This window comes from Tupaia chinensis, unplaced genomic scaffold (genome assembly GCF_000334495.1).
Source record: "Tupaia chinensis unplaced genomic scaffold, TupChi_1.0 Scaffold142846_1, whole genome shotgun sequence".
Classification (NCBI taxonomy): domain Eukaryota; kingdom Metazoa; phylum Chordata; class Mammalia; order Scandentia; family Tupaiidae; genus Tupaia; species Tupaia belangeri.
The window spans coordinates 2,202,263-2,230,170 of NW_006202691.1; the positions used below are offsets into that span (position 1 = coordinate 2,202,263).

General features: G+C 39.2%; 2 protein-coding genes and 1 pseudogene across 2 annotated transcripts in view; 1 reads left to right on the forward strand and 2 right to left on the reverse strand.

The window, feature by feature from the left end:
- Positions 1 to 27,908, forward strand: part of RPS6KC1 (ribosomal protein S6 kinase C1) — a 180,031-nt gene that overhangs the window by 85,728 nt on the left and 66,395 nt on the right. Inside the window, 1 exon segment of the mRNA XM_006172351.1 lies at positions 8,536 to 8,628. Coding sequence (XP_006172413.1) covers positions 8,536 to 8,628 — 93 coding nt within the window.
- On the reverse strand, positions 34 to 565 carry LOC102489199 (ubiquitin-like). The gene has a single exon (XM_014582204.2). The coding sequence runs from the start codon at positions 492 to 494 to the stop codon at positions 111 to 113; it is 384 nt and encodes a 127-aa protein (XP_014437690.1). The 5' UTR covers positions 495 to 565; the 3' UTR covers positions 34 to 110.
- Positions 18,094 to 18,991, reverse strand: LOC102488783 (NHP2-like protein 1 pseudogene; annotated as a pseudogene).

Here is a 27,908-nt window from a genome sequence, read left to right on the forward strand (position 1 = left end):
GGGACACCCCGCCCGGGCCACGCCATTTACTGCTCCAGTCAATGAGGGGGACTTTATTGAGGCCGCAGGGCCATGGGGCTCGGGCAGGGGCTGCCCTGCGGGGAGGGGCCTTATTTGACCTTCTTGGGACGCAGGTTGTTGGTGTGGCTGCATTTCTTCTTGCGGCAGTTGAGGGCATGGGGATGCAGGCGCGCATAACACTTGTGGCAGATCATCTTGTCGCAGTTGTACTTCTGGGCGAGCTGGCACAGGGAGGGCTCTATGATGCCGCCTCGCACACGCAGCACCAGATGGAGGGTGGACTCTTTCTGGATGTTATAGTCAGAAAGAGTGCGGCCATCTTCCAGCTGTTTGCCGGCAAATATCAGACGCTGCTGGTTGGGTGGGATGCCCTCCTTGTCTTGGATTTTGGCCTTGACATTCTCGATGGTGTCACTGGGCCTGACCTTGAGGGTGATGGTCTTGCCCGTCAGGGTCTTCACGAAGATCTGCATCTTTGCGTCTGCTGCTCAGATGCGGCCACCAACCCTCAGCATGAGTTTTAAACCATCGGGTCTGGGACTCAAACCGTGGTTGACTACATGGTAGTCCAGTGATGTAACCATTATGGCATCTTCTGGTCCCAGTTGTCCATAGGCACTTTTAGGGAGCATTCATTCCTTAGACAAAGAAATATATAAAGCCTCCTATATAGTTTTTGACTTGGAGACTAGAATCCTGAAATATGTCAGTCAGGATGTTCCTTCAACTATAGTTTCTAATGAAAATAAACTGAAGAAATCTAAGTTAGGTCAGCAGATTATAGTAGGTTATATATGAATTCAGTAAGCATCTGTTAAGATTTCCGTATGTAGTGTCAAACTATTAATAGATAGTTGGAACTGTGCAAAAGATGACAGTCTGTACTCTAACAAACCGTGTAGCTTAATTGAGGACCTACATATGTACGTAGTGCAGGAACTCAAGTTATAGAGAGTGGTGGGAGCAGGTGACATAATGGAAAGCTGTATCAGAAAAGGTAAAAAGGTTTGCCTACTGAATCCAATATATACGATGTTTTTCTGTTCTCAAGCAAGGATGCTAGAGGAGAATTGGCATGACATTTTTCTTTTATCATAAACATTTGCTTTTTGTTTTCCCTTTTTTAGGTTATTCTATTAAGACTGACTCTTATTGGTCAGGGGTGTACTTGATTTCTTTCTTTCTTTTTTTCTTTAAAGAAAAATTTGTTTGTTTATTTCTTCTGATGGGGAGAGGTACCCCAAGTAGGATCTTCACTCTGCAGTCCACCCCTATGTCTTACCTGGCCCAGATCACAAGCACATACATGTGCACTGGCATGCTCAGGGAGGTCCTGGGACACAAACATAGTACCCTCCCACATACGTCCAGTTGTACTCCACTATGCTACCACCTGGTCCCATCTCGATTATTTTCTTATCTATAATTTAATTTAAGTTAAATGTCTTCCAGAGATTTATGATTGGCTTGGCAGGTTCCTTATGTATCCTCTTTAACCATCTTTGTGTCTAAATCCATTTTCCTCCCTCCCTCCCTTCCTTCTTTCCTGACACAGAGCTTGCATGTTTGGCAGAGAGAAAAGAGAGAGAGAGAGAGAGAGAGAAGGGGAGGGATAAAGCAGTCCCACAGTGGGGCATGGTCTGGCCACAATCCCATGTTCTCCATTTTTCTATTCTTTTGGGATTTTGGATATGCATTGTGCATCTGCACAAGCTCTAGGCATTTTTTTTTTTTTTGGACACGTTTTTGCTATAGGGCACATGTGCTCACCAGAAAGACAGAGACAGAAAGCAAGAAATCACCCCTCAGAGGGATGGCCATGCCGCAACCCCTTCTCCTCCATTCTCCTCTCAGGATCTTGGGCATGCACGCACACACGCCTGGCTTGAGTTTAAGCCATTGGGTCCGGGACTTGAACCGTAGTTGACTACGTGGGAGTCCACCGACATAGCCACTATGCCAACTGCTGGTCCTAAGGGCATGTTTATTTTTAACCATCAGGGATTTAAATTGCACGATCAACCATGTGGGATCCAGTATGCTAGGCTATGGGGCTGGGCCTGGGCCTGAATTACGGTCAACCAATGAGAAGATTGGTTCAAATGATTTCTTAGGTTCTTTTAGCTCAAATTATGCACAAAACAGATGCTTTTTTTTGAGTAAATATACAAGGATTTATTTCTAGCCTAGTTAAGAAAAAAGGAAATCCTTTTTGATCTCCAAAATTGTTTAAGTCTTTATTCCCTTCACTATTTAAGTCAGTGTCTTGCTCTGTCATGTTCCTCTTGCCTCAGTATTCTGAGTAGCTAGGACCACAGGCACAAACTACTGTGCCTGGCTTTTTTTTTTTTTTAAATTATTTATTTTATTTTATTTATTCATTCATTGATTTTTTTTTTTTTTTAATTTGACCAGAGACAGGGGGGGAGAGTGAGAGAGAGAGAGAAAATGAGAAAGCAAGTCACCAGATTCAGGACTTGAACCCTGGTTGGCCATGTGAGCATGTCCAGCGCCTTAACCGCCACGCCACCTGCTGGTCCCTGTGCTTGGCTTTTTAAGGTGGGCGGGAAATTGAACCCCAACCTCCTCCATGGCCTTGGCCTCATGAGTAGTGGCATCAAACAGTGGCATTATTCCACCGTGGCTAGGCTTCTGTCCAAGCTTTCTGTGGTGGTTTAAGCTTTGTTTTATTGAACTTTAGAGGCACTTAATGTAGTAAATAAAAAAGTTCTGAACTTCCCAGTCATTTATATTAATATCCTTTTCAAAAAGGACAGAAAGGGAAAAAAATCACTTATGCAGTTTTCACATAAAAAGGAAATGAACTCTGTTTGAAGTAAAAGTGAACTACTAACTGAAGAAGACAGATTTCCTCTTCTTTTTAATTGTAGATGCCTTTGAATTATTAAAGAGTTAATATTGAAAGGGGATGTTCCTGGAAAAAGACTTTGAATAGTGTTTTTGCTATTTTTAACTGTAAGAATTTTAAACCTCAGATCAATGAAGTTTAAATAAAGATAATAAATGAGCTAAATTTAGAACAGAAAAGACTGTGTAGTTTCTGAACTATGAATACATTTTTATCATGCAATTACAAGGTATGGTTGAAGATTATTATATAAAATGTATGCCTTTCCTAAGTATTCTATAGATTTCGAGTACACTTGCCATAATACTATCGCAGGCATTTTTCTGCTGTGCATTTTGTTTGCTATATTATTAGTTGGCATTTTTCCATTCTTCTTTAGAAAATATTTTAGAACAAGCATTCTTTCACCTTCAGTGAGACCGGGGCTAACCAGAGACAGCTACAGGGACAGTCATTATCAATAATAGGACTGCAATTAAGTGTCAGGCTTGAAATGCGACCTAAGTGAGGCTTGGGAGACTGGGTATTAGGGTTAGTTTGTCTGTCAACGTCTTTGCAAAACCAAAAAGCTGTAGGTGAAACTAAGTTAGGAGCCTTAGTGTAGTTAGATTCCTGGATGCTTTCCTTTTGCCCTTCGTTAATACTTTTCCCCAATAATGGTGACTTTCTCTGGGGCTTTTTGAAGAGTAGGTAACCTACTGCAAATGTGCTTGGTGAACCAGCAGCATGAGTCTCACCTGCAAGCTTGTTGGAAATGGAGAATTTCAGGTCCCTACCTTAGACCTATTAAATCCTAACAGTGTTCTCACAGGATGTGCACACGCATTGAAGTTTGAGAAGTACCACACCAAGAGATTGGTAAGAATAGATCTCTTTAGGACCAGGGGGATAATATCAGGTGGAGAAGACTGTGGGCAGGAGAAACAGCAGCTTTTGAAAAACAAAACAAAACCAACCCAAAACAGAAATAAAGGGCTGCTTCACTTAGCCTTTTGGAGAATGGAGAGGAGAAATAGGAAGTAGGTTTTAGCTAGTGTGCCAGTAACGCCAATCCACAGGTTGATCGCCAGGGAGCACAGTGTCGAGAAGAGCTGTGAGAGACATCTGCCACGGCCCGACCAGCCGAGGGATACGGGCTTGCTTCAGCTTTCGAAGATTGTTGGATCATTATACATTCATGCCTCTCTCCCCGCCGTGCCCGTCTTTAGTCCAGGTAGAGATAAATGCAACTACTCTTTGCATCTCTAGGCATCTTCTGCTACAGTAGGTCATAAAGTGAAGATTTTACTTATTTCTTTAGAGAAATCAGCCATGTTTCCTAGAAATATGCTATCTGCTCTCCATTTATAATGGGCTGAAGTTTCTCGCGACAGCGTTATTTTATGAGATTTTGTCCCCTCTTAGCCATTAACCTAGTTTTATCATCTTAGATTGCTTCATCTTGCTGTGTCTCTGTTTTCTCATCTGAAAAAAAAAGTGAGAATATTGAACTTTGTCTCTAAAGTCTCTTTCTGTTCTTAAAATTCTGTGGATTTATGTTTCCTTTTGCCATCCGAAGAAAGGAATAGATCTATAGGATTCTATCCAATATAAATGCTGCATATAAGAAATGCAAGGTTTTTTTTTAATTGATGATTTTATTTCATGATCGTTCTTTGTTCATTTCTCTGATCTTAAACTTTCAGAGATGGTTAAAGTAGGAGAACTTTAATGATCACTTTGCTTTTGGTCTTGCCCCATTTTCACCATTCCCATCTTTGGAGAAGTAGCCTTATTAAATTGCTGTTTCCATTGGGTTAATTCTCATACAAAAATGTGTTGTCTAGACTGGAAAATATAGTCTAGACTTTCTTGGCATTCAAGGTTCATAAAATCAGGTCCTGATTGTATACCAAATTTGATTTTCCTCTCTTCTCTAAACATTTTTTCTCACCAGGCCAGTGCCTTTCCAATTCTGTTCATAATATCCTTTTTCTAACCTAATTTCCACATAGTATTTAAAATCACCTTTAGTACCACTTCTTTCTGGTACCATAGTTTATCATATACTAATTAATGACTTACTCCTTTTTTTTTTTTTTTTTTTAGAGAGAGAGATTTTTGCTATAGGGCATGTGTCCTCACCAGAGAGACAGAAAGTGAGAAATCACCCCCCTCCCCCCAGGGTCAGTGGTCATGCCGCAGTCGCTTCTCCTCCATTCTCCTCTTGGGATTTTGGGCGGACATACATGCACACACTCCAGGCATGAGTTTTAAGCTGCCGGGTCTGGGACTTGAACCGTGGTCACCTACGTGGGTAGTCCAGCAACATAACTGTTAATGCCATCTGCTGTTCCCTTGTTCTGTATTTTTAAAAGAATGTTTTATTATTATTTAACTTTTTCATGTATTTGTCTTCTTCAAATAAATTGTGAACTCCTTGAAGTTATGAATCATGTCTTTTGATGATTTATCTTCTATTCAGTTAGTGTGCATGCATGTAGTAGATACATGGTAATTATTTATTGAATGGTGAAGTAGAGATTTTATCTTTTTTTTTTTCCTGTTAAAATTGCCTAACCGAGGCACTAATTTTTTGGGGGAACTGAAAGGTCCAGTGATATCCATGAATAAGACGGTACAATAGGAGATAGGGATGTTGGAGGCATTTAGCTATATTTTCACATGCAAATGGAAGGGATAAAATATTATTTAAAATAGTTTTTTTCCTCTGTGACTTTCCTCTCCCATTTCTTTTGCCAGAATCACAAGCAGTCTTTTTTTTTTTTGGAGAGGTTTTTGCTATAAGGGTGCATGCACTCTCCAGAAAGATAGAGAGAGACAGAGACAGAAAGCAAGAAATCACCCCCCAGGGGGAATGGCCACACCACAATCCCTTCTCCTCCATTCTCCTCTCGGGATCTTGGGCACGCATGCACACGCGCCCGGCGTGAGTTTTAAGCCACCGGGTCTGGGACTTGAACCATGGTCGACTACATGGGAGTCCAACGACATAGCCATTACGCCAACTCCTGGTCCCTAACAAGTAGTTCTTACTCTTTCTTGATAATGAAGCAGAGGAAGGTAGACAAATTTTTAATGATCAGAAGGTGTGGTTTAGTAGAAAGACTGCAAGCATTAAAGTATGGGAGTTCCTTGTCTGGAATCTTCCACTGTATCTCTCTCTCACCACACACCAACACCCCACCATTCTGACCTATTAATTATTAATCTGGAAAAGGGGAATGATGATAATAACTTTCTGTAAGTAAACACTTGGGATATTATATATAAATTAGATAAGAGAGATTATTTCTGTTTTATGTCTATTTACATGTATAATATTAAAATATCTTGCTAAGTGTCTTTATATTTAAAAAATTATTTATTGTTATTATTATTTTAATTTACCAGAGAGTGAGTGAGAGAGGGAAAAAGCAAGCCACCAGGTATGGGATTTGAACTGCAGTCAGCCATGTGGAAGTCCAGCACCTTAACTACCATGCCATCTGCTGGCCCCTGCTAAGTGTCTTTATAATTTAAAAAATTCCTTTAAGATTTTATGCTTTTAGGGAGGCACAGATATGTTTTTTATGGCATCTTATCCAGACCTCATGAAATTAGAGATTATTTTTTGAAACATTTCCAAGAAGTATATATTAAATAAACTTGTAAAATAATTATTGCTCAGTCCAGTTGCTCAGTATCACCAACTTTCTTTTTTTCTTTTATTTTTTTTTTGAGAGATTTTCGCTATAGGGCGCGTGCGTTCGCCAGACAGACAGAGACATAGAGACAGAAAGCGAGAAATCACCCCCCAGGGGGGGATGGTCACGCCGCAATCCCTTCTCCTCCATTCTCTTCTCGGGATCTTGGGCATGCACGCACACGCGCCCGCCGTGAGTTTTAAGCCACCGGGTCTGGGACGCGAACCGTGGTCGACTATGTGGGAGTCCAGTGACATAGTCATTACGCTAACTGCTGGTTCCAAGTATCACCAACTTTCTGAAGTATCTTTATTAAATGAAAAATCTCTCTTTTTATAACCATATGTCACCCTTTCAGGTACACTGAAATTAGTTTTTGCTTTTGTTAAATCTAAAAACAAAACAAAAAATTACTTGAAAGCAATTAGCATTGCTGCTTGTAGAAAAATTGACAAGTGGTAATTTTCTTAGTTACAAATGATACCAAATTTATCCAGGCAATCCCTCGTCCTTGTTTCTTTCCTTTTCCTTCTCATTTCTGCTTTTTGACTTCATCCGAGGAAACACTAACAGCATGATAGGCATTGCTGATATGAAGATGAATAAGATTCATTTCCTGTTCCGCAAGGTTCTTGGCCTAGCGATGTTGGTCAGCATAGGGACTTGAAGTACCAAATATGGTATCTCAGTAATTCTCTTACCTCGATGCTCAATTAATCATGGGGTCGAAATGTTTCTTCTATACTCTAACAGATTTTTTTATAGCAGTAAGTCTGCTCTCAGTGTATAAGTCCTTATGTCTCCTGTTCTCCTTTGCAACAGCATTGAAATATAAGGATTAACACGGTGGTATTTTCTGTTGTAAATGCCATGTGGAGGTATTCTTAGAGTTTATCTAATCTCATGGTTTGTTTTATATAAGGAAAAGTGAAAAACAGTAGGTGGAAGTTGGAGTTACTGATGTTTTCTTTAGTTTTTGCTATAAGGTGCATGCGCTTGTGTGAGCGAGAGAGAGAGAAAGTGAGAAATCTTCCCACTGGCGGACGGCCATGCTGCAGTCCCTTCTCCTCCAGTTTTCTCCCAGGATTTTGGCCATGCATGCAGGTGCGCCTGGCATGATTGTCAGGCTGCTGGGTCTGGGGCTTGAATCACACAGCTGGCCATGTGGAATCCAGCGCCTTAATCTCCACGCCACTTCTGGTCCCAGGATTACTTTTTAATTTCGTGTGGTACTGAAATACCCATTCCTCTATCTACTGATCCACCCCCCCGCCCATATTCTTTGTAATTAACAGATACAGCTGTTCCAATATTTGAAGAAAAATTTCTCCTGTAAATAATTTCTTAACCCTCAATTTAATGATTACTGTCTATATGATGGAGTTTTATAATTTTCCTCAGTATTTATTTTTTTCTGGTTGAACTTGAATCTGCCAATCCCTCTTAAAACACACAGCATATATCTATAAAGTAATATTAAAAGACTGATTTCATGATGTAAGGAAATGCTTGTGTCCATCTCTGTCCAAATTTATTCCTTACTACATTGTATTTAGTACTTTCCATGCTAAATTACTCTCGAGCCATCTGGGGTAAATATAAGGCTGTGATTGACTGTTGGCCCAGTTATTTATTTGTTACAGAGTTTCATGGTAGCAGTACAGTTCTGAATTATTGCTCTAGAAGCTATATCAGCTCATTAATTTTTCTTTTTAAAATTTTGTTTTCAATGTTATGATTTATTTACTTGCAACTTTTTTCTTGCCTTTTCTTTTTGATTTTCTTTATTTTTTATTTTTTTCTTTTACATTACAGACAAACAGAAACTTCTTCCTTTCATCTTGCCATTCTCTGATTTATGATAAATTTAGTTTCCTTTGGCCTGGCATTTGCTTCAGCAGGCAGTCTTCCTTCAAGTACCTCCCTGATTGATGTATAATCTTTGATATCTTCCATTAGCCTCCAGGATCACTAAGTTCAAGGCCCCCTTGGAACCTAAGGAGCCCTGCCGAGGAGCTGAAGGCCTTCAGAGTCCTTGGGGTGATTGACAAGGTAATTCTTCAGTGTCTCTTCAAGAGTTCACTCATAAATCGACTGCATGCTGACATTCTGTCTTTGAAGCTTTGGATCTTAAGGATATGAAACAAAAGGAGAAAATGACTCAAATGCATCTGCACTTTAAAATAACAAAAGCAGAAGAGAAAAAGCTTTTATCTAAGCAATTCATATAAGGTCATGCAAAATATATTTGAGCTAAAGGAAAAGGTGCATATTTGTTGGCATTCAGTTGAGTAAGGGGTTTGGTTTTATAAAAGTGTTATAGCAGGGTAAAGGTGCATTTTGTGTGAGTTAAGTTTGTGAATCAGTAGTTGCTCAACATTAATTGATATAGTCATTCTAACGGTCAAAAACAAAAGTGATGTTCCATAATAACTACCATTTATTGAGCACCTACTGTGTATCTGTCTCTGTATTAGGCGTTTACGAAAAACAGCTTAGTCCTCACAGTCCTATTATTTGCATCTTGATGGGAAGGTGATGTTTAGAACAGGTTAAGCAACTTGCCCAGAGTCACATAGCTAATTTAGGGTACCTCAATTTTTGTGACTTCAAAAATTGTGCCTTTTGCAATACATGAAGCCCTCTTACCATACACACACACACATACACACAGACTTTTATATTTGGAATAAAAATAAGGATCTAGCAGAGGTATTTGCCATTAAGTATAGGCAAATTTGGTAACATATCAGATATGCCAAATATTAACAGTATTGGGCCTGTCATAAAGTTTATAAGTATCATTTACAAATCATAGACAGTGAACTGTTTTAAATATATTTAATCAACCACCACTTTACCATAAAAAGTAAAAGAAAATACCTGTTTAATATTGACATATAAATTATTTTAGGTATTTTCCCACCATTAACCATCTTTTATGAAGCTGGTTAGTATTCATTTGTAACTCGTGTTCACTGAATGGTTGTTTTTTTTTTTTTTTTTTTTTTTTGAGAGGTTTTTGCTATAGGGTGCATGCACTTGCCAGAAAGACAGAGAGACAGAAAGGGAGAAATCATCCCCCGGAGGGATGGCCACACTGCAATTCCTTCTCCTTCATTCTCCTCTCAGGATCTTGGGCACGCACGTACACGTGCCCGGTGTGAGTTTAAGCTACCGGGTCCGAGACTTGAACCATAGTTGACTACATGGGAGTCCAGTGACATAGCCATTACGTTAACTGCTGGTCCCAAATGGTTGTATTCTAAAATAAGACTATAATTCCATGCTAAAACTGAACAACATGTGCTATATCTCAAGCAACCAAAATAGGTAACTAATAGTTTGAGGCAATTGAAAGGAACCTTACGGTAGATGTTCTGTGAAGTTGTGAAGAGTCTTATTAAATTTATAAAATCACTATTTTTCTCAATTTTGAACTTGAAGAGTTCTAGGCAGTAGGGCTTTTTTCTTTGTCTTCTTAAGAATCTGAAAAAAGGTAGCTAGTTAGTCTAGTAGTAAAGGTGGCTGGATCCCACATGGCTGACTGCATAGTTCGAGTCCTGGACCGAGGAGCTTGAAAAACACAGGCACATGAGCATGTATGCTGAAAATTTTGAGAGAAGGGGTGATCTCTCACTTTCTCTCTGTCTTTTTTTTTTTTTTTTGGAGCGGTTTTTGCTATAGGGCACGTGCGCTCGTCAAACAGAGAGAGACAGAAAGCGAGAAATCACCCCCCAGAGGGGATGGCCATGCCACAATCCCTTCTCCTCTATTCTCTCGGGATCTTGGGCACACACGCACTCATGCCCAGCGTGAGTTTAAGCCACCGGGTCTGGACTTGAACCGTGGTCAACTACGTGGGAGTCCAGCGACATAGCCATTACGCTAACTGCTGGTCCCTCTCTCTGTCTCTTTTTTAACGAGTTTATGTACTCTATAGCAAATTAAAAAAAAAAAAAGTAAAAGATTCTGAAATCTGAAATATTCCCTAAATTTTTTTTTTTACCCCCCCTAGCTTTTCCAGTTTGGAACACATTCTATTTGAGATTAGATGATAACAAAATAGTAATTGAGTAGTTTCTAGGTTCTTGGATTTGTGTGCAAGCAGTATGCCTTCTTGATGTGCTCTGTCTGCCTATATCTTACATTTGTTTCCTTTACAAAGTGTGACCTTTCATGCTCATTCCTATGCAATATGCATAAGTAAGTCACCTTGAAGTCCTGGTAACAGCTATGAGTTTCACAGGGTTGTCTAAACAAGGACTTGACCTTGAAGGAATTCCTAAATTCAGAGGCATAATTGATTAACTTACTTTGTTACCCTGGGAAGTGTGTTGGAATTTAGAAGGTGACATTTAACTTTTCTAAGGAGAGAGAAGCAAATATGGATGCCGAAAATTAATAATCTTTGCAAATAATCTGTTTAATCTGCTACATTTTTAAAAAGAATTATTTAATTTTATTAATTATTATTATCATTATTTTAATTTTACTATAGGGTATGTGCACTCACCAGAGAGACAGAGAGAGAAAGTGAGAGTGGAAGCCACCGGGTCCAGGACTTAAATCACAGTTGGCCATGTGGAAGTCCAGTGTCCCAGTCTGTTAAATTTGTAACATGGTCACTGCTTGTAAAACATGAGTATGTAGTTTTTTCAAATTCAGATTTTTCTTGTGATAGATTCCTTTCCACTGTACTAAGGAATATCTAAAATTTGAGGTTTAAAACTTGAAGTTTGGAAGAGCAGTGCTGAATAATTAAAAAGGCTAGAAAATACACAGGATACATTAGCTCCTACGGAAGACTACTTAACTGATTGTTTCATTATAGTATTTTTTATTTATGAGTTTATTTTTTTGGGGAAGGGGAGACGGTGTGTTTATGCACCCATGAGACACACAGAGACAGAGATAGAAAATGTGTAAATGCACATGAGGTTCTCCCTGCCTTTCCCCCAGCAGAGTCTGGCCATTCTGTAACCCTTTCTTCTATTTCTCTATCTGTCAGAATCCTGGGCATCATGCCCAGGGATTCAAACCCATCAATCATGTGGGATCCAGCTTCCTTTGCATAGATAGTGTTTAACCTCTGTACCGTGGGAGTTGCCCTTATGAATTAGTTTGAGTGTTATCTATTACCTTAGAAAAATACAGTTCTGACTTGTACTATATTAGGAATAGATCTTTACAGACTTTTATATAGAAAACAAATAAAGCAGATTTAGTTATTAATAGCTAGACTGTAAGCTTCATGAGAACAGGACTGTGTCTTTCTTGTTCACTGCTATATTCGCAATATCTAGAATCATGCCTAGCATGTAATGGGCACTCAATAAATGAATAATTATTAATAAATGAATTAATTGAAACGTCAGTCATTTAAAATATATAGAGAGTGACACCTACTGGTGGTATGTGAGACTGCAACCTGTACCATTTGTATAAGGTGACAGGGGTCTTTACCCAGAGAGAAGTAATTCCATGACTGTAGGTAGGTCTAGTATTCAAAGGGAAATTAATAGCTTTCTGTTCTTTAATTGGAATTATAGAATCTTTCATTAACATAGATCTTCAAAAAGAAGTTTAAGCAATAGGTTCTTAGAACGTAAATGTGCTGTGTGCATTCAGAAGCAAGATTGATCAGGCTAGTGAAGGCCCTAAAAATCATATCACATTAAGAACAGTTGAAAGGCCAGCTCTATAGCTTAGTGGTTAAGAGACCTGGGTCCTGCAGGGCCAACAGTACTTCCAGTTCTAGACCTGGGGGCTTGAAAAACAAGGTGGGTGCATGTCCCTAATCTGACAGGATGGAGAAATGGAGGAGAATGGATTTCATTGTGATCAGACCCCACTGGAGGGTACTTCCTCTCTTTTTCTCTGTCTGTCTCTAACAAGTGCATGTGCCCTCTGGTAATTAAAAAAAAAAAAAAAGAAAAAAAAAGAACATAGAGGAAAGCAAGGAGATGTTTAACTTGATAAAAATACTTGTGGTCAGGCCAGCTGGTGTTGTGGTGATTAAGGTGGCTGATCCCACATGACCAGCTATGAGATTCAAGTCCCACACTTGATAACTTGAAAAATACACCAGATGGGCATGTGTGCTTGTGTGTGTGTATGTGTATGTGTGTGTCTGTGTACCTGAAATCCCAAAAGGGGGAAGAAGGAATTATAGCCTGACCATTTCCCATGGAGAGTACTTTTTCACTTTCTCTCCTTCTCTCTCTCCCTCTTTATCTTTCTCTTTCTTTCTCTCTAGCAGGCACATGCACTCTTCAGCAAATTAAATAAAAAAAAACTGAAAATATTAGTTTTCAAATATTTGAAGGCTCTCCTGGATAGAGGAACTGAATAATGTTTTGTTTAAATCTTGATGGTAGAAGAGGCTATTAATTTTGCTGGAACAGCAGGTACAAACTAGGGTCATCTCAGGCAAACCAGGATGTCTGAATTTCTTGGGATAAAGGGGTGAGAATTGCTTGCTAATATTCCCACAGGATACAACTTGAACTAAATGAATACAAGTTCTAGAGAAACACATTTCAGCAGTTAAATACTTCTATTGGGAAAGAGGAAAAGTCCCAAATTAACAATCAGAGCTCCTAACTCAAAAAACTAGAAAAAGACAAAAATAAACCCAAAGAAGCAGAAAGAATGAAATAAAGATAAGAACAGAAGTCAGTGAAATTGCAGATAAATACCATAGAGAAAAATGAGTGAAATACACAAAGCTGGTTCTTCACAAATATCTATAAAATTGACAAACTTCTATCAAGAGTGACAAACAATAAATTAAAACAGAAGACACAATCACTATTAATAATGAAACATGGATAGATCTGTAGCTGTCAAAAGTATAATAAAGGGGGAACCAGCAGTTAGCGTAATGGCTATGTCGCTGGACTCCCACGTAGTCGACCGCGGTTCACGTCCTGGACCCGGTGGCTTAAAACTCACGCCGGGCGTGTGTGCGTGCGTGCCCAAGATCCCGGGAGGAGAATGGAGGAGAAGGGATTGCAGCGTGACCATCCCCCCTGGGGGGTGATTTCTTGCTTTCTGTCTCTAATGTCTCTCTCTGTCTGTCTGGCGAGCGCACGCGCCCTATAGTGAAAATCTCTCCAAAATATTATAAAGGGATTTGTTTTTTGGAGAGATTTTTGCTATAGGGCACGTGCGCTCGCCAGAAAGACAGAGAGACAGACAGAAAGTGAGAAATCACTCCCCAGGGGGGACGGCCACATCGCAATCCCTTCTCCTCCATTCTCCTCTTGGGATCCTGGACATGCACGCACATGGGTCCAGCGTGAGTTTAAGCCACTGAGTTTGGGACTTGAACCATGGCCGACTACATGGGAGTCCAGCAACATAGCCATTATGCCAACTGCTGGTCCCAATAAAGGGATATTATAAACAGCCATATACAGATAAATTGGATAATATTGATGAAATGGACTAATTAATAGAAAAGGACAAACCACCAACCCAAAATACAAAAGGAGATAATTTGCACAAATCTATAACTGTTAAGGGAACTGCATTTACAATTAAAATACTGTTAAAATGAAATCTTGAGGCTCAAATGGTTTCACTAGAGAATTCTACCAAGGTTTTAAAGATTAATCTTATACATTCTCTTCCTGGAAATGAAAAAAGGGAGAACAACTCCCAGTTTTATTTTTATGAGGCAGTGTTATGCTGATGTCAAAATCAAAGATAGTACAAAAAAGAAAACTGTAGACCAGTATAACTTATGAACATAGGCACAAAAATCTTCAACAAAATATTGGACTAGCTGGTATCCTGGCAGTTAAGGTGGCTGGATCCCACGTGGTCAGCCGTGCAGTTCAATCCTGGACCTGTTGACTTGATAAACATGCCTGGTACATGTGCATGCATGCCCAAAATCCTAAGAGGAGAATGGAGAAGGGATTGTGGTATGGCCATCTCCCCTGAAGCTGTGGGGTATTTCTTTCTTTCTCTCTCTGTCTCCAGCAAATGCCTGTGTTCTGTATCAAAACTTAAAAAAAAAAAAAAATCAGATTATCTAAGAACCGTGAGGAAAGTGTAAAAAGTGTAACACACAAGCAGTAGATAAACCAGAAGAAGAGGAAAAAGAGAAAGGAACAGAAGTGCTATCTGAAGCAGTAATGAGTGAGAATTTCCCCAGCTTAACATCAGAAACCAAACCACAGATCCAGAAAGCTCAGAGAACACCAAGCAGATAAACGATAGAAGAGTAATACCTGGAAATATAGATTTACATAAACAAAGGAAGTACATTGTAGAACATAAATGAAGATAAAACTTGTTTTTCTTAATTAATCTAACAGATAAGTTTGTTTAAAATAATAATAACAGTGTATTCAATTTTATATGCTTATGTATTTATGTGCTTATATTGGGTCATTGAAAAAGTCATGGTGCATATTTTGCATGGAATACAAAAATATGTCATGACTTTTCTGATGACTCAATAGGTGCTAATACATGAGTGAAATGAATGGCAGCATTGAGAGGAAGGAAGTGAGAGAGATATTAGTATTACTTTGTAATCGTAAGTTACTTGTACTCCCATGAAGCACTATAATGTCATTTAAAAGTGGATCTGGGGCCAGTCTGTTGTGTGGTGGTTAAGGTGGCTGGATCCCACATGTCTGACCATGTGGTTCAAGTACTAGACCCAGTGACTTGAAAAGCACTCTGTCTGTGCGTGCACGGTTCTGAAAGGAGAGAGAAGTGGAGGAGAAGGGATTTTAGTATGTTCATGTCTCATGTTTGGAGTTTCTGTGCTTTCTCATTTTCTCTCTTTCTGACTCACACCAGTGAGCACACATGCCTTGTAGCAAAAATTTTTAAAAAAGAATAAGAGCAAGAAATAGAAAGCAGTGAAGAATATGGTAGATATTAATCTAACTATATCAATAATTGGATTAAATATCAATGAACTGAGTATACCTGTTGAAAGATTGAGATTGTTTGGACTAGGAGATGGTGTAATGGTTATGTCACTGGACTCCCACATGACCAGCCATGTTCAAGTCCCTGACCAAGAGGCTTGAAACTCACACCAGGCCTGTGTGCATGCATGCCCAAAATCCTGAGAGAAGAATGGAGGAGAAAGGACTGCAGCATGGCCATCCCTCCTGGGGGGATGATTTCTTGCTTTCTATCTCTCTGTCTCTCTGTCCCTCCAGTGAGCACATGCATCCTATAGCAAAAAATCTCTCTTTGAAAAAAGAAAAGGCATAAAAAGATTGAGATTTTCATAGGGGATGGAAAAAGCAAACTGAACGCTAAGCTGTCTTTAAGAAACCCACTTTAAATACACACACACACATAGATGGGGAGGGATGACTGGTAGAGTTTAGAGGAATTTTAAAACTGTGACAGGATTCCGTATTATACTGTAATGGTGGATATATATCTTCATATATTTGTTTAAACATATAGAATGTACAGCAGCAAAATTTAGTCCTGATACACATGACAGAATTTGGTTGTGAATGGTGTGTCAATATAGGTTCATCAGTTGCAACAAATATTCCACTCTGGTGCAGGATGTTCATGGTGTGGAGGTTGTGTGATGAATAGTCTTAGAGATAAAGAATCTTCTGTTAGGATTTCTTTAGTATACTTTTCCAGAGTAGGGATCATGGGTCAAATAGTATGGATGTATATGTTAGTCTTTCCAGAAATACTGTGCTTATTGATACCCCTAGAGGTGATAGATGAAGACTCTCATATCCTTACAAACACCAATCTGGCTGGATGAAAATTTGGGTTTTATTATCATCCTAATATGTAATTTTCATTGCTAATGAGGATGTACTTTTTCAAATGTTTAATGACTATGTATGTTTTTTCTTTTCTGAAGTGCCTGTTTTATGCCCTTTTTCCATATTTTTAAATTAAAGGCTTATGTTTTCTTACTGATTTTTAAAAACTCTTTCTGTGTAAGAATGTATTATCAACCTTTGTCTTGCATTTGCAGGATTAGTTTTCTCAAATGCAAAACTTTACCATTGCTTACATTGTTCATTGTTAAAAAAAAAAAGGAAAAATAAGCTAAAATGAAAGGTGTTACTCATCTGTAACTTTGCTGCCCACTGATAACCATTTTTATGTTTGGGTATACATTCCTTCTGTCTTTTTCTGTGCATATACACACGTGAAGGTCCCATTAGCCTGTGTTTTCAAATGAGGTCAGAATGATGACATTACCATCTAAATTATAATGAGTTGGTTACCTTTACCTTCATATTAGCAGAACCTCCTTTACTTTTCATACCCAGAAGTATTTCTGAGAGTCTTTATGGCTCATAAGAGTTTAAGAAGTATGTATCTACTGGAAGCTGCTGTTTTTCTGCCAGTTTTCCAGGTCTCTAGTAGTTCTCTCATGGTCCCCTTCTTGCAGTCATTTAGCCCTTTGGATCCTGGGCACTCATATGGATATCCAGTGTGTTATCAGTTCACCAGACTGAGAATCTGAACTGTAGTCACTGCCATGTGGGATCTAGCATTCTTGAGCTGTGAGTTTGTTACTTCTGTACCATAGAGTAGGGATATTCTTTATACTCCCCTTCCCCCCCTTTTTTTTTAAAAAAAAAAAAAAAGAGAGATTTTTGCTGTAGGGCACATGTGCTCCCCAGAGAGACAGAGAAAGTGAGAAATCACACGCACCCTAGGGTAGGGGGAGGATGACCACACCACAGTCCCTTCTCCATTTTCCTCTTGGGATTTCGGGCACGCATACACTTGGATCCAGCATGAGTTTCAAGAGGCTGGGTCTGGAACTTAACCATGGTTGGCCATGTGAGAGTTTAGTGCCTTAACCACTATGCTATCTGCTGGCCCCCAGCCCTTTTAAAATGTACTGTTGTGTGACTCTATTATTCCTTTAGTTTATTGTGTGCATCGATGCCACAATCTTCTAAAGCAGAATAATTTTCTAAAACCAGTACTTCTCTTGCCTAAAATCTGATACTTTCAGGTAGTTTTAAGAATACAGTTCAAGCTTCCTACATAAACCTTCCACCAAAATTTCCTAACTAAAGATTTTCATGACCTAGCCCTTCTTTTTTCTGTTGATTTTCTTCTTTAAAAAATTATTTAATTTAAATTTATTATTATTATTATTTTGATTTGACCAGAGAGAGAGAGAGAGAGAATGAAAGGGGGAAAGTGAGAAAGCAAGATGCCAGGTCTGGGATTCAAACTACTATGGACTGTGTGGGAGTCTAGTGCCTTAACCACCACACCATCTACTCGCCCTCTCTACGTGGTTCTGCCTTTCTGGATGGATGAAGGTCCCCACAACATACCCTCTTGGTTACTCCCTATTGAAACTATAGGTATACAAATGCATCTTGTTTCACACATACACTTTTACTTGGAATGCATTCCTTTCCTTTGCCTTCTACTTAATTTCCTTTCTTTTTTTTCTTATTGTTTTCTTCTTTTGAATCCTTCCTTGATTTCCTCTGCTATCTGACTTAAATACCTTTTGCTTGTGTTCTTTTTCTTCTTTTTATTTTTTTTCCAGACTTAGTACTATGATATTTTGTAACAACCGAAAGTAGTTGTAAATACTACAGACAAACATCCAAGATGGATACACAAGCTCAGGGAAAGGTTCAGCTGGGAGGGCGGGGCTGAGGCCAGGTTTAGACTAAGCCTTTCAGTGGACTGCTGAATGGACTGGATCTGCTGCTTTGGCTGCGAGCCTTCTTTGATGGTGACAGAACAGGTGGTCACAGGCCTGAAGACACCACAGGTCTGCCTCAGGGCCTTTCGGGAGCACACGAACACATAGGACACATTCTTATTTTCACACAGCAGTGGGAGGTGAAGGATGATCTCCAGGGGCGAGGCATCTGCAGCCATCATAATGAACTCAGAGATGCCTCTGTTGAGGGTTTTAGTGGCCTCATTGGCTCCATTCTGAAGTTGCTGTGGTTACATGATTACTGAACGAGGTCCAGTCGGTTCTTGGTAAGGTGGGCATCTGGGAAGGGCCAGGCCTTTGGATTTATATCAGCCTCTGTCATGGCTGTGGTTTTGCGAGCTTGCCACCCTCAAGGAGAGCCATTGACTGCTTGCATTCTTTTACTATCTTAAACTTATTGTCATAGCAGTCAGCTACATTGTGTAATAGTTTTGGGTGTCATCTTTGTGCCTCTTTCAATTACACATATGACCAAGCATACATGTTGAATAATTTTGAAGAGCATAAGAGACAGTAGGAGGGATTTTCAAAAGTTCGTGCTGGATCAGCCGGTGCTAGGATGGTTAAGGTGGCTGGATTCCTTATGGCCAACTGCACAGTGAGTCAGACTCGTTGACTTCAGAACCAGTCTAGGTGCATGTGCATGGATGCCCACAATCTGGAAAGCAGGGAGAAATAGAGGACAAGGGGCCTGGCTGTCCCTCATGAGGGGTGTTCTCTTACTTCCTTCTCCCTCTTTCTCTCTCTGGTGAGCAGGCACACCCTCTGTCAATTTAAAAAAAAAAGAAAAATGCATGGAGGGGCCAGCACATGGCATGGTAGTTATGTCCTTGGACTCCCACATGACTGACTGTGGTTCAAGTCCTGAACCTGGTGGCTTGAAAATCACAACAGGTACATGTTTGTGAGTGCCCAGGATTCCAGGGGAGAATGGAAGAAAGTGGATTGTGGAGTGGACAGCCCTCCTGAGGGATGACTTCTCACTTTCTGTCTCTCCAGCAAGTGCATGTACCCTGTAGCAAAAAAACTCTTAAAAACAAAAACCAAAAACCAAAGATTTCAAATGAGTCTGTGCCTCAAAGTATCCCTCACCTGCAGCATCAGAGCAAGAGGGTATTATGAACTGAAAATTGTCAAAATATTTCTCATCCTCTAGTTTTCACCTTCTTGCACAAAGTTCACCTGTAGATTGTTGCTGGGGTACTTTGCTGCAGTTGATGAAATTGTCTTGATGTTCCCTATTTGCTTTAAAATACTTTGTAATTTCTCAGAATACATGGTGTTCTTATACAAAATGAATTTTCTAGGTCATATTAAAATACTGCTAAATTTTAATCAATACCAGAAGTTCAGTTCCATCTGCCACAGAACTACAGACTCATTAGAATCATTTTAAAATGATAGCATTTAAAGTTTTCTTGCCCTCGAGCATTTTCTCCTGAATCGGAATCAAGCTACCTTTGACATTGGCGGCTTAGCTGGATATGTATTGCGTGACTTGAGAATGTTGCCCCTGTGTCCATTATCATTATGAGAGCATTTATTAACTGCCTGACTGTGCACTGTGCTGATTCTGAATGCTATGTGGACTGAAAGGGGGCTGAGTGGATATATGTATTTTTTAAGGACTACATTTTCAGGGCACATAAACCAATTCAAGCATATTTCTAGAGCATCTCCAACAGCAGAATGAAAATGTTAAACTGGAGTATTAACGGATAGTGAAGTAGTTTATATCCATAGTAAGTGATGTGAGATATTGAGGTGATGAGGCCCAACACCAGCATCAGATTCAGGACCATGAAATGACTGGGTTCTTGTCTTACACTTAGGGAGAATTAGAGACAGGGACAAAGTCTGCAGCAAAGCAAAGTTTATTGAAGGAAAAGAAAGCTCCCAAGGAGAGAGGGGTCCTAGGAAATGATTGCCAAAGAGGAGATGAGGCGAAGCGTTTTTTATCTAGCAGTCCAAGGAATGGACTAGCTCTCTGATAAGGAAGTGGGCTTCAGAAAATAATTACACGGTTGGGGGGCTGCAGGAGATGGCATAGCAGTTACATTGCTGGACTCCCACATGGCCAACTGAGGTTCAAATTCTGGACCAAGTGGTTTGAAAATCACGCTGGGTGCACGTGTGTGCCTACCCAAGATCCCAGGGAGGAGAATGGAGGAGAAGGGCTTGCTGAGTGACCATCCACACTTCTTCCCCTCCCCTCCCCAGTGATTTCTCACTTTGTTTCTCACTGTCTATGTCTCTCACTCTCTCTCCCCCTGCTGAGAACACATGCGCCCTAAGGCAAAAACCTCTAAAAAACAGTTACATGCTAGTCTAGGTGATTTGTTACCCCATTCTTTTTGGGTTCAAAAACCATATTGATCTGTACTTCTGATTAGAGTATAGTTAGCAAATAGAAACTATTGCCTTTAGCTATACTTGTTTTGAGACCTAATGCAGCCAGCTCTTTGTGGAAATTTAGCCACTGTGACTCCATCTTGGGTAAAGCTTATTGTGTCTCTAGCTTGGGTCTTTACCCTGTCTGTATTAGATTTTTCTATCAAATGCAAATAAGGGTCTAAAACTAAGTACAGTAGACTATACTTTTAATTGAATTAATTTTCTTCTAAATTTAACAGTGTCAAGTCATCACCCTAAGTGAACTTCAGGACTCTAACCAGAAAAATAGAATAAATGAATTCATTATGAAGTTGAATGGCATGAGCTGAACTTGGGCCTGTAAACCTAGAATTTTAGAGTTTTAACCTCTCTTTAGCATAATCCCTTTATGGCCTTGGGCAGTTTCTTCACAAAAACAGAAAACAGACAATCAAAATGAGAATGACAAAGGTGTAGAGATCTAGCTTTTAAAGCATTTGGATCTGAGAAGAGCCTCCTAAGTGGTTGTTTTTCCTAGCTCTTTAGCAATTCTATTTTAAACCTAATTTCTCTATCTTTTATATTCTGCCTTCTGCTATATTTATATCCAGTTTCCTTACAAAGACACACCGTGTCCTTTGGAAACAGGTTTTATGAAGTAATAGATGTATAGCACTAGGATTTGAAAAATTATACAGAATAAAGCTCTTTTTTCATATATATAAAAGACATTTCTTGATAGATTTATTGTTCAGTAAATCATTAACCTCACATCCTAAAATGAGACATCATTGAGGAATAGCTCACATTCATTGACATTTGGCTTATATGAATATAAGAGATTTTAAATTCATGTTTGTGGTTGAAATAATTACCTCTTGGATTATTTACTAGAGAATAATCTATATTTTGCATTGCTCTGGGGCGAGACTAGATTGAGTTGTTTTGCTTAAAGATGTGTAATATAGGGTTTTGCCAAGTGACCTTTAGTGGGAACTAGAGAAGCTTTTTTTTTTTTTTTTTTTTTTTTTAGGTTTTATATTTTTGGAGCAGTTTTAGGTTCACAGAGAAATTGATGGGAAGGTGTATGGAGAGTCTGTAAATATTCTCTTTCCCCGCACATGTATAGCCTCTGCCGTTATCAACAACCCTCTCCAGAATGGTACCTTTGTTATGATTGATGAATCGATTGCACTGACATGTCATTATTAGTCAAAGTCCTTAGTTTACTTTAGGGTTCAGACTTACTGTGGAACATTCACTGGACAAATGTATAATGACATGTGTCCACCATTATAGTAGCATACAGAGTATTTTTACTGTCCTAAAAAGTGTCTGTGCCCTGCCTGCCCCCCTCAACATCTGGTAACCACTGATCTTTTACTGTCTCTATAGTTTTGTCTTTTATAGAATATCATATGGTTGGAATCATACAGTTTATTGTATTTTCATATTGGCTCCTTCACTTAGTAATGCATTTAAGATTCTTCATGTCTTTTCATGACTTCGTAGCTCGTTTCTTTTCAGCATGTAGAGTTATTCTATTATCTAGATGTTCCACAGTTTATCCATTTACCTACTGTAGGACATCTTGGATGCTACCAGGTTTTGGCAACTATAAATAAAGCTGTTGCAAACATCCACCTGGAGGTTATTTGTGTGCGTGTGTGTGTGTGTGTGTGTGTGTGTGTGTATGTATAGGAGTGCAATTGCTGCATCATATATAGTGAGGGTATGGTTTAGTTTTATAAGTGCCAAACTGTGCCAAAGCAGCCACACTGTTTTGCATTCCCACCAGCAATGAATGGGAGTTCCTGTTGTTCCAGATCCTTACCAGCATTTGGTGTTATCAGTGTTCTGGATTTTGGCCATTCTAATGGGTATATAGTGGTATCTCATTGTTTTAATTTGCATATACTTGAAGACATCTAATGCTGAGCATCTTCACCTATGCCTATTTGCCACCTGTGAGTCTTTGGTGAAATGCCTATTAGTCTTTAGCCCACTTCTTAGGTTATTTTCTTTTTATTTAAAGTTTATTTCTTCAATGAGAGAGAGGTAAAGAGAGAGAAAGAGTAGGGGAGAGAGGGAAGCACCCCAACAGGGTCTTCATCCCATGACCCACCTCCAGCCTCAGCCAACTGAGATTTTGGGTTTGTGCATGTGCACGGCAGATACAGGGAAACCTCAGGTCACAAACCCAGGACCTGGCTATGTGGCCTCAGCATCATGGAGCTTTGTGTTACCATTGCACCACCATTGCTGGCTGTTTTTTTTTTTTTTTTTTTCTTTTAATTGTTGAGTTTTAAAGGTTCTGTATATTTTGGATATCAGCCCTTTATCACATCTATTTTTTTCCTGTGTGTGTGCATGTGTGCATATGCATGCATATGTTTGTATGTGTGTGGTGTTTAGACAGGGTCTTTCTGTGTCATGATCCTCCTTCCATAGTCTCCTAAGTAACTGGGACTACAGGTACCTGTATCACTGTGCCCAGCTTTTTAGAGTAAGTTGAGAATTGAACTCTGGCCTCCCATGTGACCTCAGCCTACCAAGCAGCAGTGTCTATGTAGCTACCATGGCTGGACAAGATAAAGCTTTCATACATATTTTTCCCCAGTAGTGACTTGTTTTCTCATTCTCTTAATGTTGTTCTTTGCAGAGCAGATTTTGATTTTAATTCATTTTATCTCATCAACTGTTCTTTCATGGGTGGGTTGTGTTTTCTTTTTTTTTTTTTTGAAGAGGATTTTGCTATAGGGCGCGTGCACTCACCAGACAGACAGAGAGAGATAGAGAGACAGAAAGTGAGAAATCACCCCCCAGGGGGGATGGCCACACTGCAATCCTTTCTCCTCCATTCTCCTCTCAGGATCTTGGGCACGCACGCACACGCACCCGGCGTGAGTTTAAGCCACTGAGTCCGGGACACGAACCACGGTCAACTACACGGGAGTCCAGCAACATAGCCATTACGCCAACTGCTGGTCCCTGGGTTGTGTTTTTGATGTTGAATCTGAAGTCATCACAAGGACCACCCCAGTAGTGCAGTGGTTAAGTGCTGTGCATTGGGAGCCGGATCTCACATGATTGAGTGTGGTTTGGCTCCTGACTTCAGCGGCTTGAAAACATGCTGGGCACACGTGTGCACATGACCAAAATCCTGACGGAAAAGGGGAATGAAGAAAGAGAGATTATGGTGTGGCCACACCCCATCGGGGTTTTCTCTCTCTCTCTTTCTTCTTTCTTTTGCTGGTGAGATCACAAGCCCTCTGCAATTAAAAAAAATACAGGTGTTGCAATATTCAGAGTAATTTAAGCGGTCTCCTATGTTACCTTCTAGGAATTTTATAGAGTTGTGTGTTACATTTAGGTCTGTGATCCATTCTGAGTTAATGTCGGTTAGAAGTGTAAGGTCCGTGCCTAGGTTCATGTTTTTACATGTAATGTCTGGTTACCTCAGAGCCATTTGTTGAAGAGACAATCTTTGCTCCATTGTATTGCCTTTGCGCTTTTGTCAAAGATCAGTTGAGTGTATTTATGTGGACCTCTTTCCAGGTTCTTTATTCTGTTCCATTGATCTATTTGTCTCCTTAGCCAATACCACATTGTCTTTATTACTGTAGCTTTAGAGTAAGTCTTGCTGGTGGGTAGTGTCCATCCTTCAGCTTTGTTCTTCTAAAATATTGTGTTGGCTATTTTGGGTCTTTTGTATCTCCATGTAAACTTTAGAGTCAATTTGTTGATATCCACTGGGGAAGCATTTTCAAACTTCGCTTTTGTGATCCTGATGTTAGTCTGTCAGAGACAAACTTTGCCAACCATTTTGTACTGACATTTGGAGGAATGGAATGATGCCGGGATGACTAGCATTTGAATTTTGAGTGAATTATATTCACAAATCTGTTTTAGCACTATCAAAATATGCTTATTTTCCTTTTCTGACATTTTGACTCAGGATATATTTATAACATATCTTGGAAAATAAAGCTACTCTGTGTTTAGCTATTATCCTAGTGACAAATGATGATTCTTTAAAAGTTCTCATGATTATTATTCAAGTTACTAAGTATAGATTGAGTTCACATGTGTAGTGTGTTAGGTTATAGAAACCATGGGTACTTGGACTCAACAAGTTATGGTTGTATTAAGTTTAAATAGAGGCTAGGACAAATGAACTTTATTATGACAGTTCTTATTTTTATGTTTAATAATGCCCTAGTTTTAATTTATTTGTAACTGATTCCCTGTGAAAGTTTGGAAGAATCTTTAAAAATCTGTGCTAAGATTAGAATCGACACAGACTAAGTGCACATATTGCCATTTTAAAACATAATATTCTAAAAAATATTTTCTGTGTTGGTTTTCCTTTAACTCATTTAAAAAGCAGAAAGCAAAGGTGAATCATAAGAAAAATTTGCATTAGTGAATTAAACATTTTTTTTTTTTTTTTGCCAGAGGGTACATGCATTCCCAGGAGGTAGTGGAAAAGGTGGGGGTGGGAGGCAGAAAGGGAAAGTGAGAAAGCATCCCCACAGAGAATGGTCACACTCAATCTTCTCTTCCATTTCTCCCTCCTTGCAGGATTTTGGACATATAGGCACACATGCCTGGTGTTTTTCAAGCTCCCAGGTCCAGGACTAATATGCAGTTAGTTATGTTTGATCCAGCTGCTGTAACCACCGCATCACAGGCTGGCCCAGTTTTTTTTTTTACAGATGAATATATGCCAGTTATTTAGTATTGTAATTAAATATAGTGAGGTTCTAGAGATTCTCTTTTTAAAAGACACCATAACATTATGTTTGTATGAGGTATTGTGGTAAATGGGATCATTATTTTAAACAAATGATAATCTTTGATTAGCCAGACATCAGGGTTTTTTTTTTAAGTATTATTTATTTAATTTTCATTTATTAATTCATTCATTTTAATTTGACCAGAGAAACACACAGAGAATGAGAAAGGGAAAGTGAGAAAGCAAGCCACCAGGTCCAGGACTTGAACCATAGTTGGCCATGTGGGAGTGTCCAGCACCTTAACCACCATGCCACTTGCTGGTCCCAACATCAGATTTTTTAAATGGTATTTTGTTAAGCCCACCTCAACATATATTTTCCTGGGTAACGTTTGAACTGTGGGCATGATACTATCCAGGAAAACAAGCCTTTCATAACAAAGTGCCCTGTTTTTGTGACTGCACAAGAAGTATATGCCTTTATTATTATTCATAAGTAGATTGAAGAAAACATTAAAATTTAATATTTCATTTACTCATTATGTGCTTATTTTAAATAATTATGGGTGATTTTAAAGATGACTTTCAGAAAAATTATGACATAATGACTTAAGTGTATCCCATTAGTTGTAGTATTTCTCTTATCTTTTTGTTCAGCCATTGGAGTCCCCTGTGACCTTGGAGACTTTTTCCGAGGGGCGACTGATGGTTTCCGATGCTCTGTATTTTCTGGTAGCTTGCCTGTTGCCTGCCTCTGGGTTCATCATCCCCCTTATGCTGACTTAGGCAGTATTTCTTCAGTCTCTTATCTTGGGGCTTTGATGCATATGTTCTGAAGGTGGCCACAGTGACTTTGGGTAGCAGCAGATGGTAAACCTTCAGGCTGCCACCGGCTATACTGGTGTTAAGTTGGAAAGTTAACGTTTGATGAAGAATCAGTAGTGCATATGAAAGAGCTTTCACTGCTGAAATATCTTTTAATTAAAAAATTAGCATACTAAAACCTTTGCAAGTGTCTGGGCATTTAAAGAAATTTAAAACGAGTTGTTTTCTTATAGATAAAGTAGTTATTTACTAACTTAATTTTATGTTACTTGTTATTCTAACCTAGTTCTTTTTCCTCTACTACAATTTGTTGGTAGTTAAGAGAGATTAGATAGTTAGGTAAACTATTTTGAAACAGGGGATGTTGTTATGAGTCATAGGCATTTGGATAAATATTTAAACATACTTTGGATTATGGTGTTTTGGATTTTAATATCTAGAAGGAAATGTGGAGTCTGAGTACTATCTCCATACATTCCTGGCAGATTTGGTGTGCTGTCTTCTGCCTTTGAAGGTATTTCTGGATGAAATAGAAGCCTAAAAAACTCAGCCTTTCTCCAAGAGATATTTTACTTTGTTCTAAAAATTAGTTGGTTATTCTTGACTTAGCCACTTATCCACGAAATAATAACCTTTCTGGATTGCTCGCTCCCTTCTTGAGGATGCGCTATGTTGGAAGTTCTAGCACGGATACAGCACCGTAAGCTCCAAAGGATTTTTTGTTGTTATTGTTCCCCTTAAATCTTAGAGAACCTTTTATGCTTTTCTTTATTGAAAATAGGTCCTTGCAGGTATTACAGTAGGTAACAGTATTCTTTAGGTCAAAGTTGGAAGTATCCGTGTTAAATTTTATTCTTCATCCTTGAATCCTTATCAGTGGAATGACTTTAGTGAAACCAGCACAGGTTGGCTTCATGGCATGATACGAGAAGTATCTCTACATCCTGCCCAGGCCGGTGCACTTGATGTCGGCCCTTCTGATGGACTGAAGCTGTAGGTGCAGCCCCCTGTATTTGCAGTGACTGGGCAGTGGTACAGATGACATTGCTAGCCTCTGATGCCAATGAAAGAGGAAGTTAGACCTCAGAGGAGCTCAGAATTGATGCTGTTAGGGTCACCTTGTTTTACAGGTCCTTGTTTTCTGGTAGTTGAAATTTTATGAGATGTCTTTTGAGAATAAGGTGTAGGAATAATTCACAGTGGAAACATGTTTTGAATATTGCAGGAACGCAGAATGAGATAGGTCTTTAGCAGAAAGATGAATAATATTTTGTTATTTTACCTAGGGAAGCAAGACAGAGTTTTAGTGATCTAGGTTTGTTGTTCAAAACAATTACTACAGAAGGAAAACATTGCTAGCTAGCTCCTGTAGGGTTGCCAACACTGAGTGTACACTTAGTGTAGTTAAAAACTCATTTAATACTAGTCAAGTATGGACTGTTTTTAAGAGAGTACAGTAAGTGTCATCTTAATCATTTGAAACTATGTGGAGAAAAACTGTCTTATTTACAAAATTGGGCTCATCCTCTCTGGCTTTTTAATTGAGTTGATTTCATTCTTTCTGGTGTGCTTATTTATGTGTAAATTCCCAGCAGTATAATTTGCACAATTGAAGTCTCATTCGTATTACATCTAGCAAACACAAATAGTACTGCGACACCATTAAGGGAT

Excerpts from the sequence above, each read along its gene's own strand:
- LOC102489199 (XM_014582204.2), bottom strand. The coding sequence starts at position 494 with ATGCAGATCTTCGTGAAGACCCTGACGGGCAAGACCATCACCCTCAAG.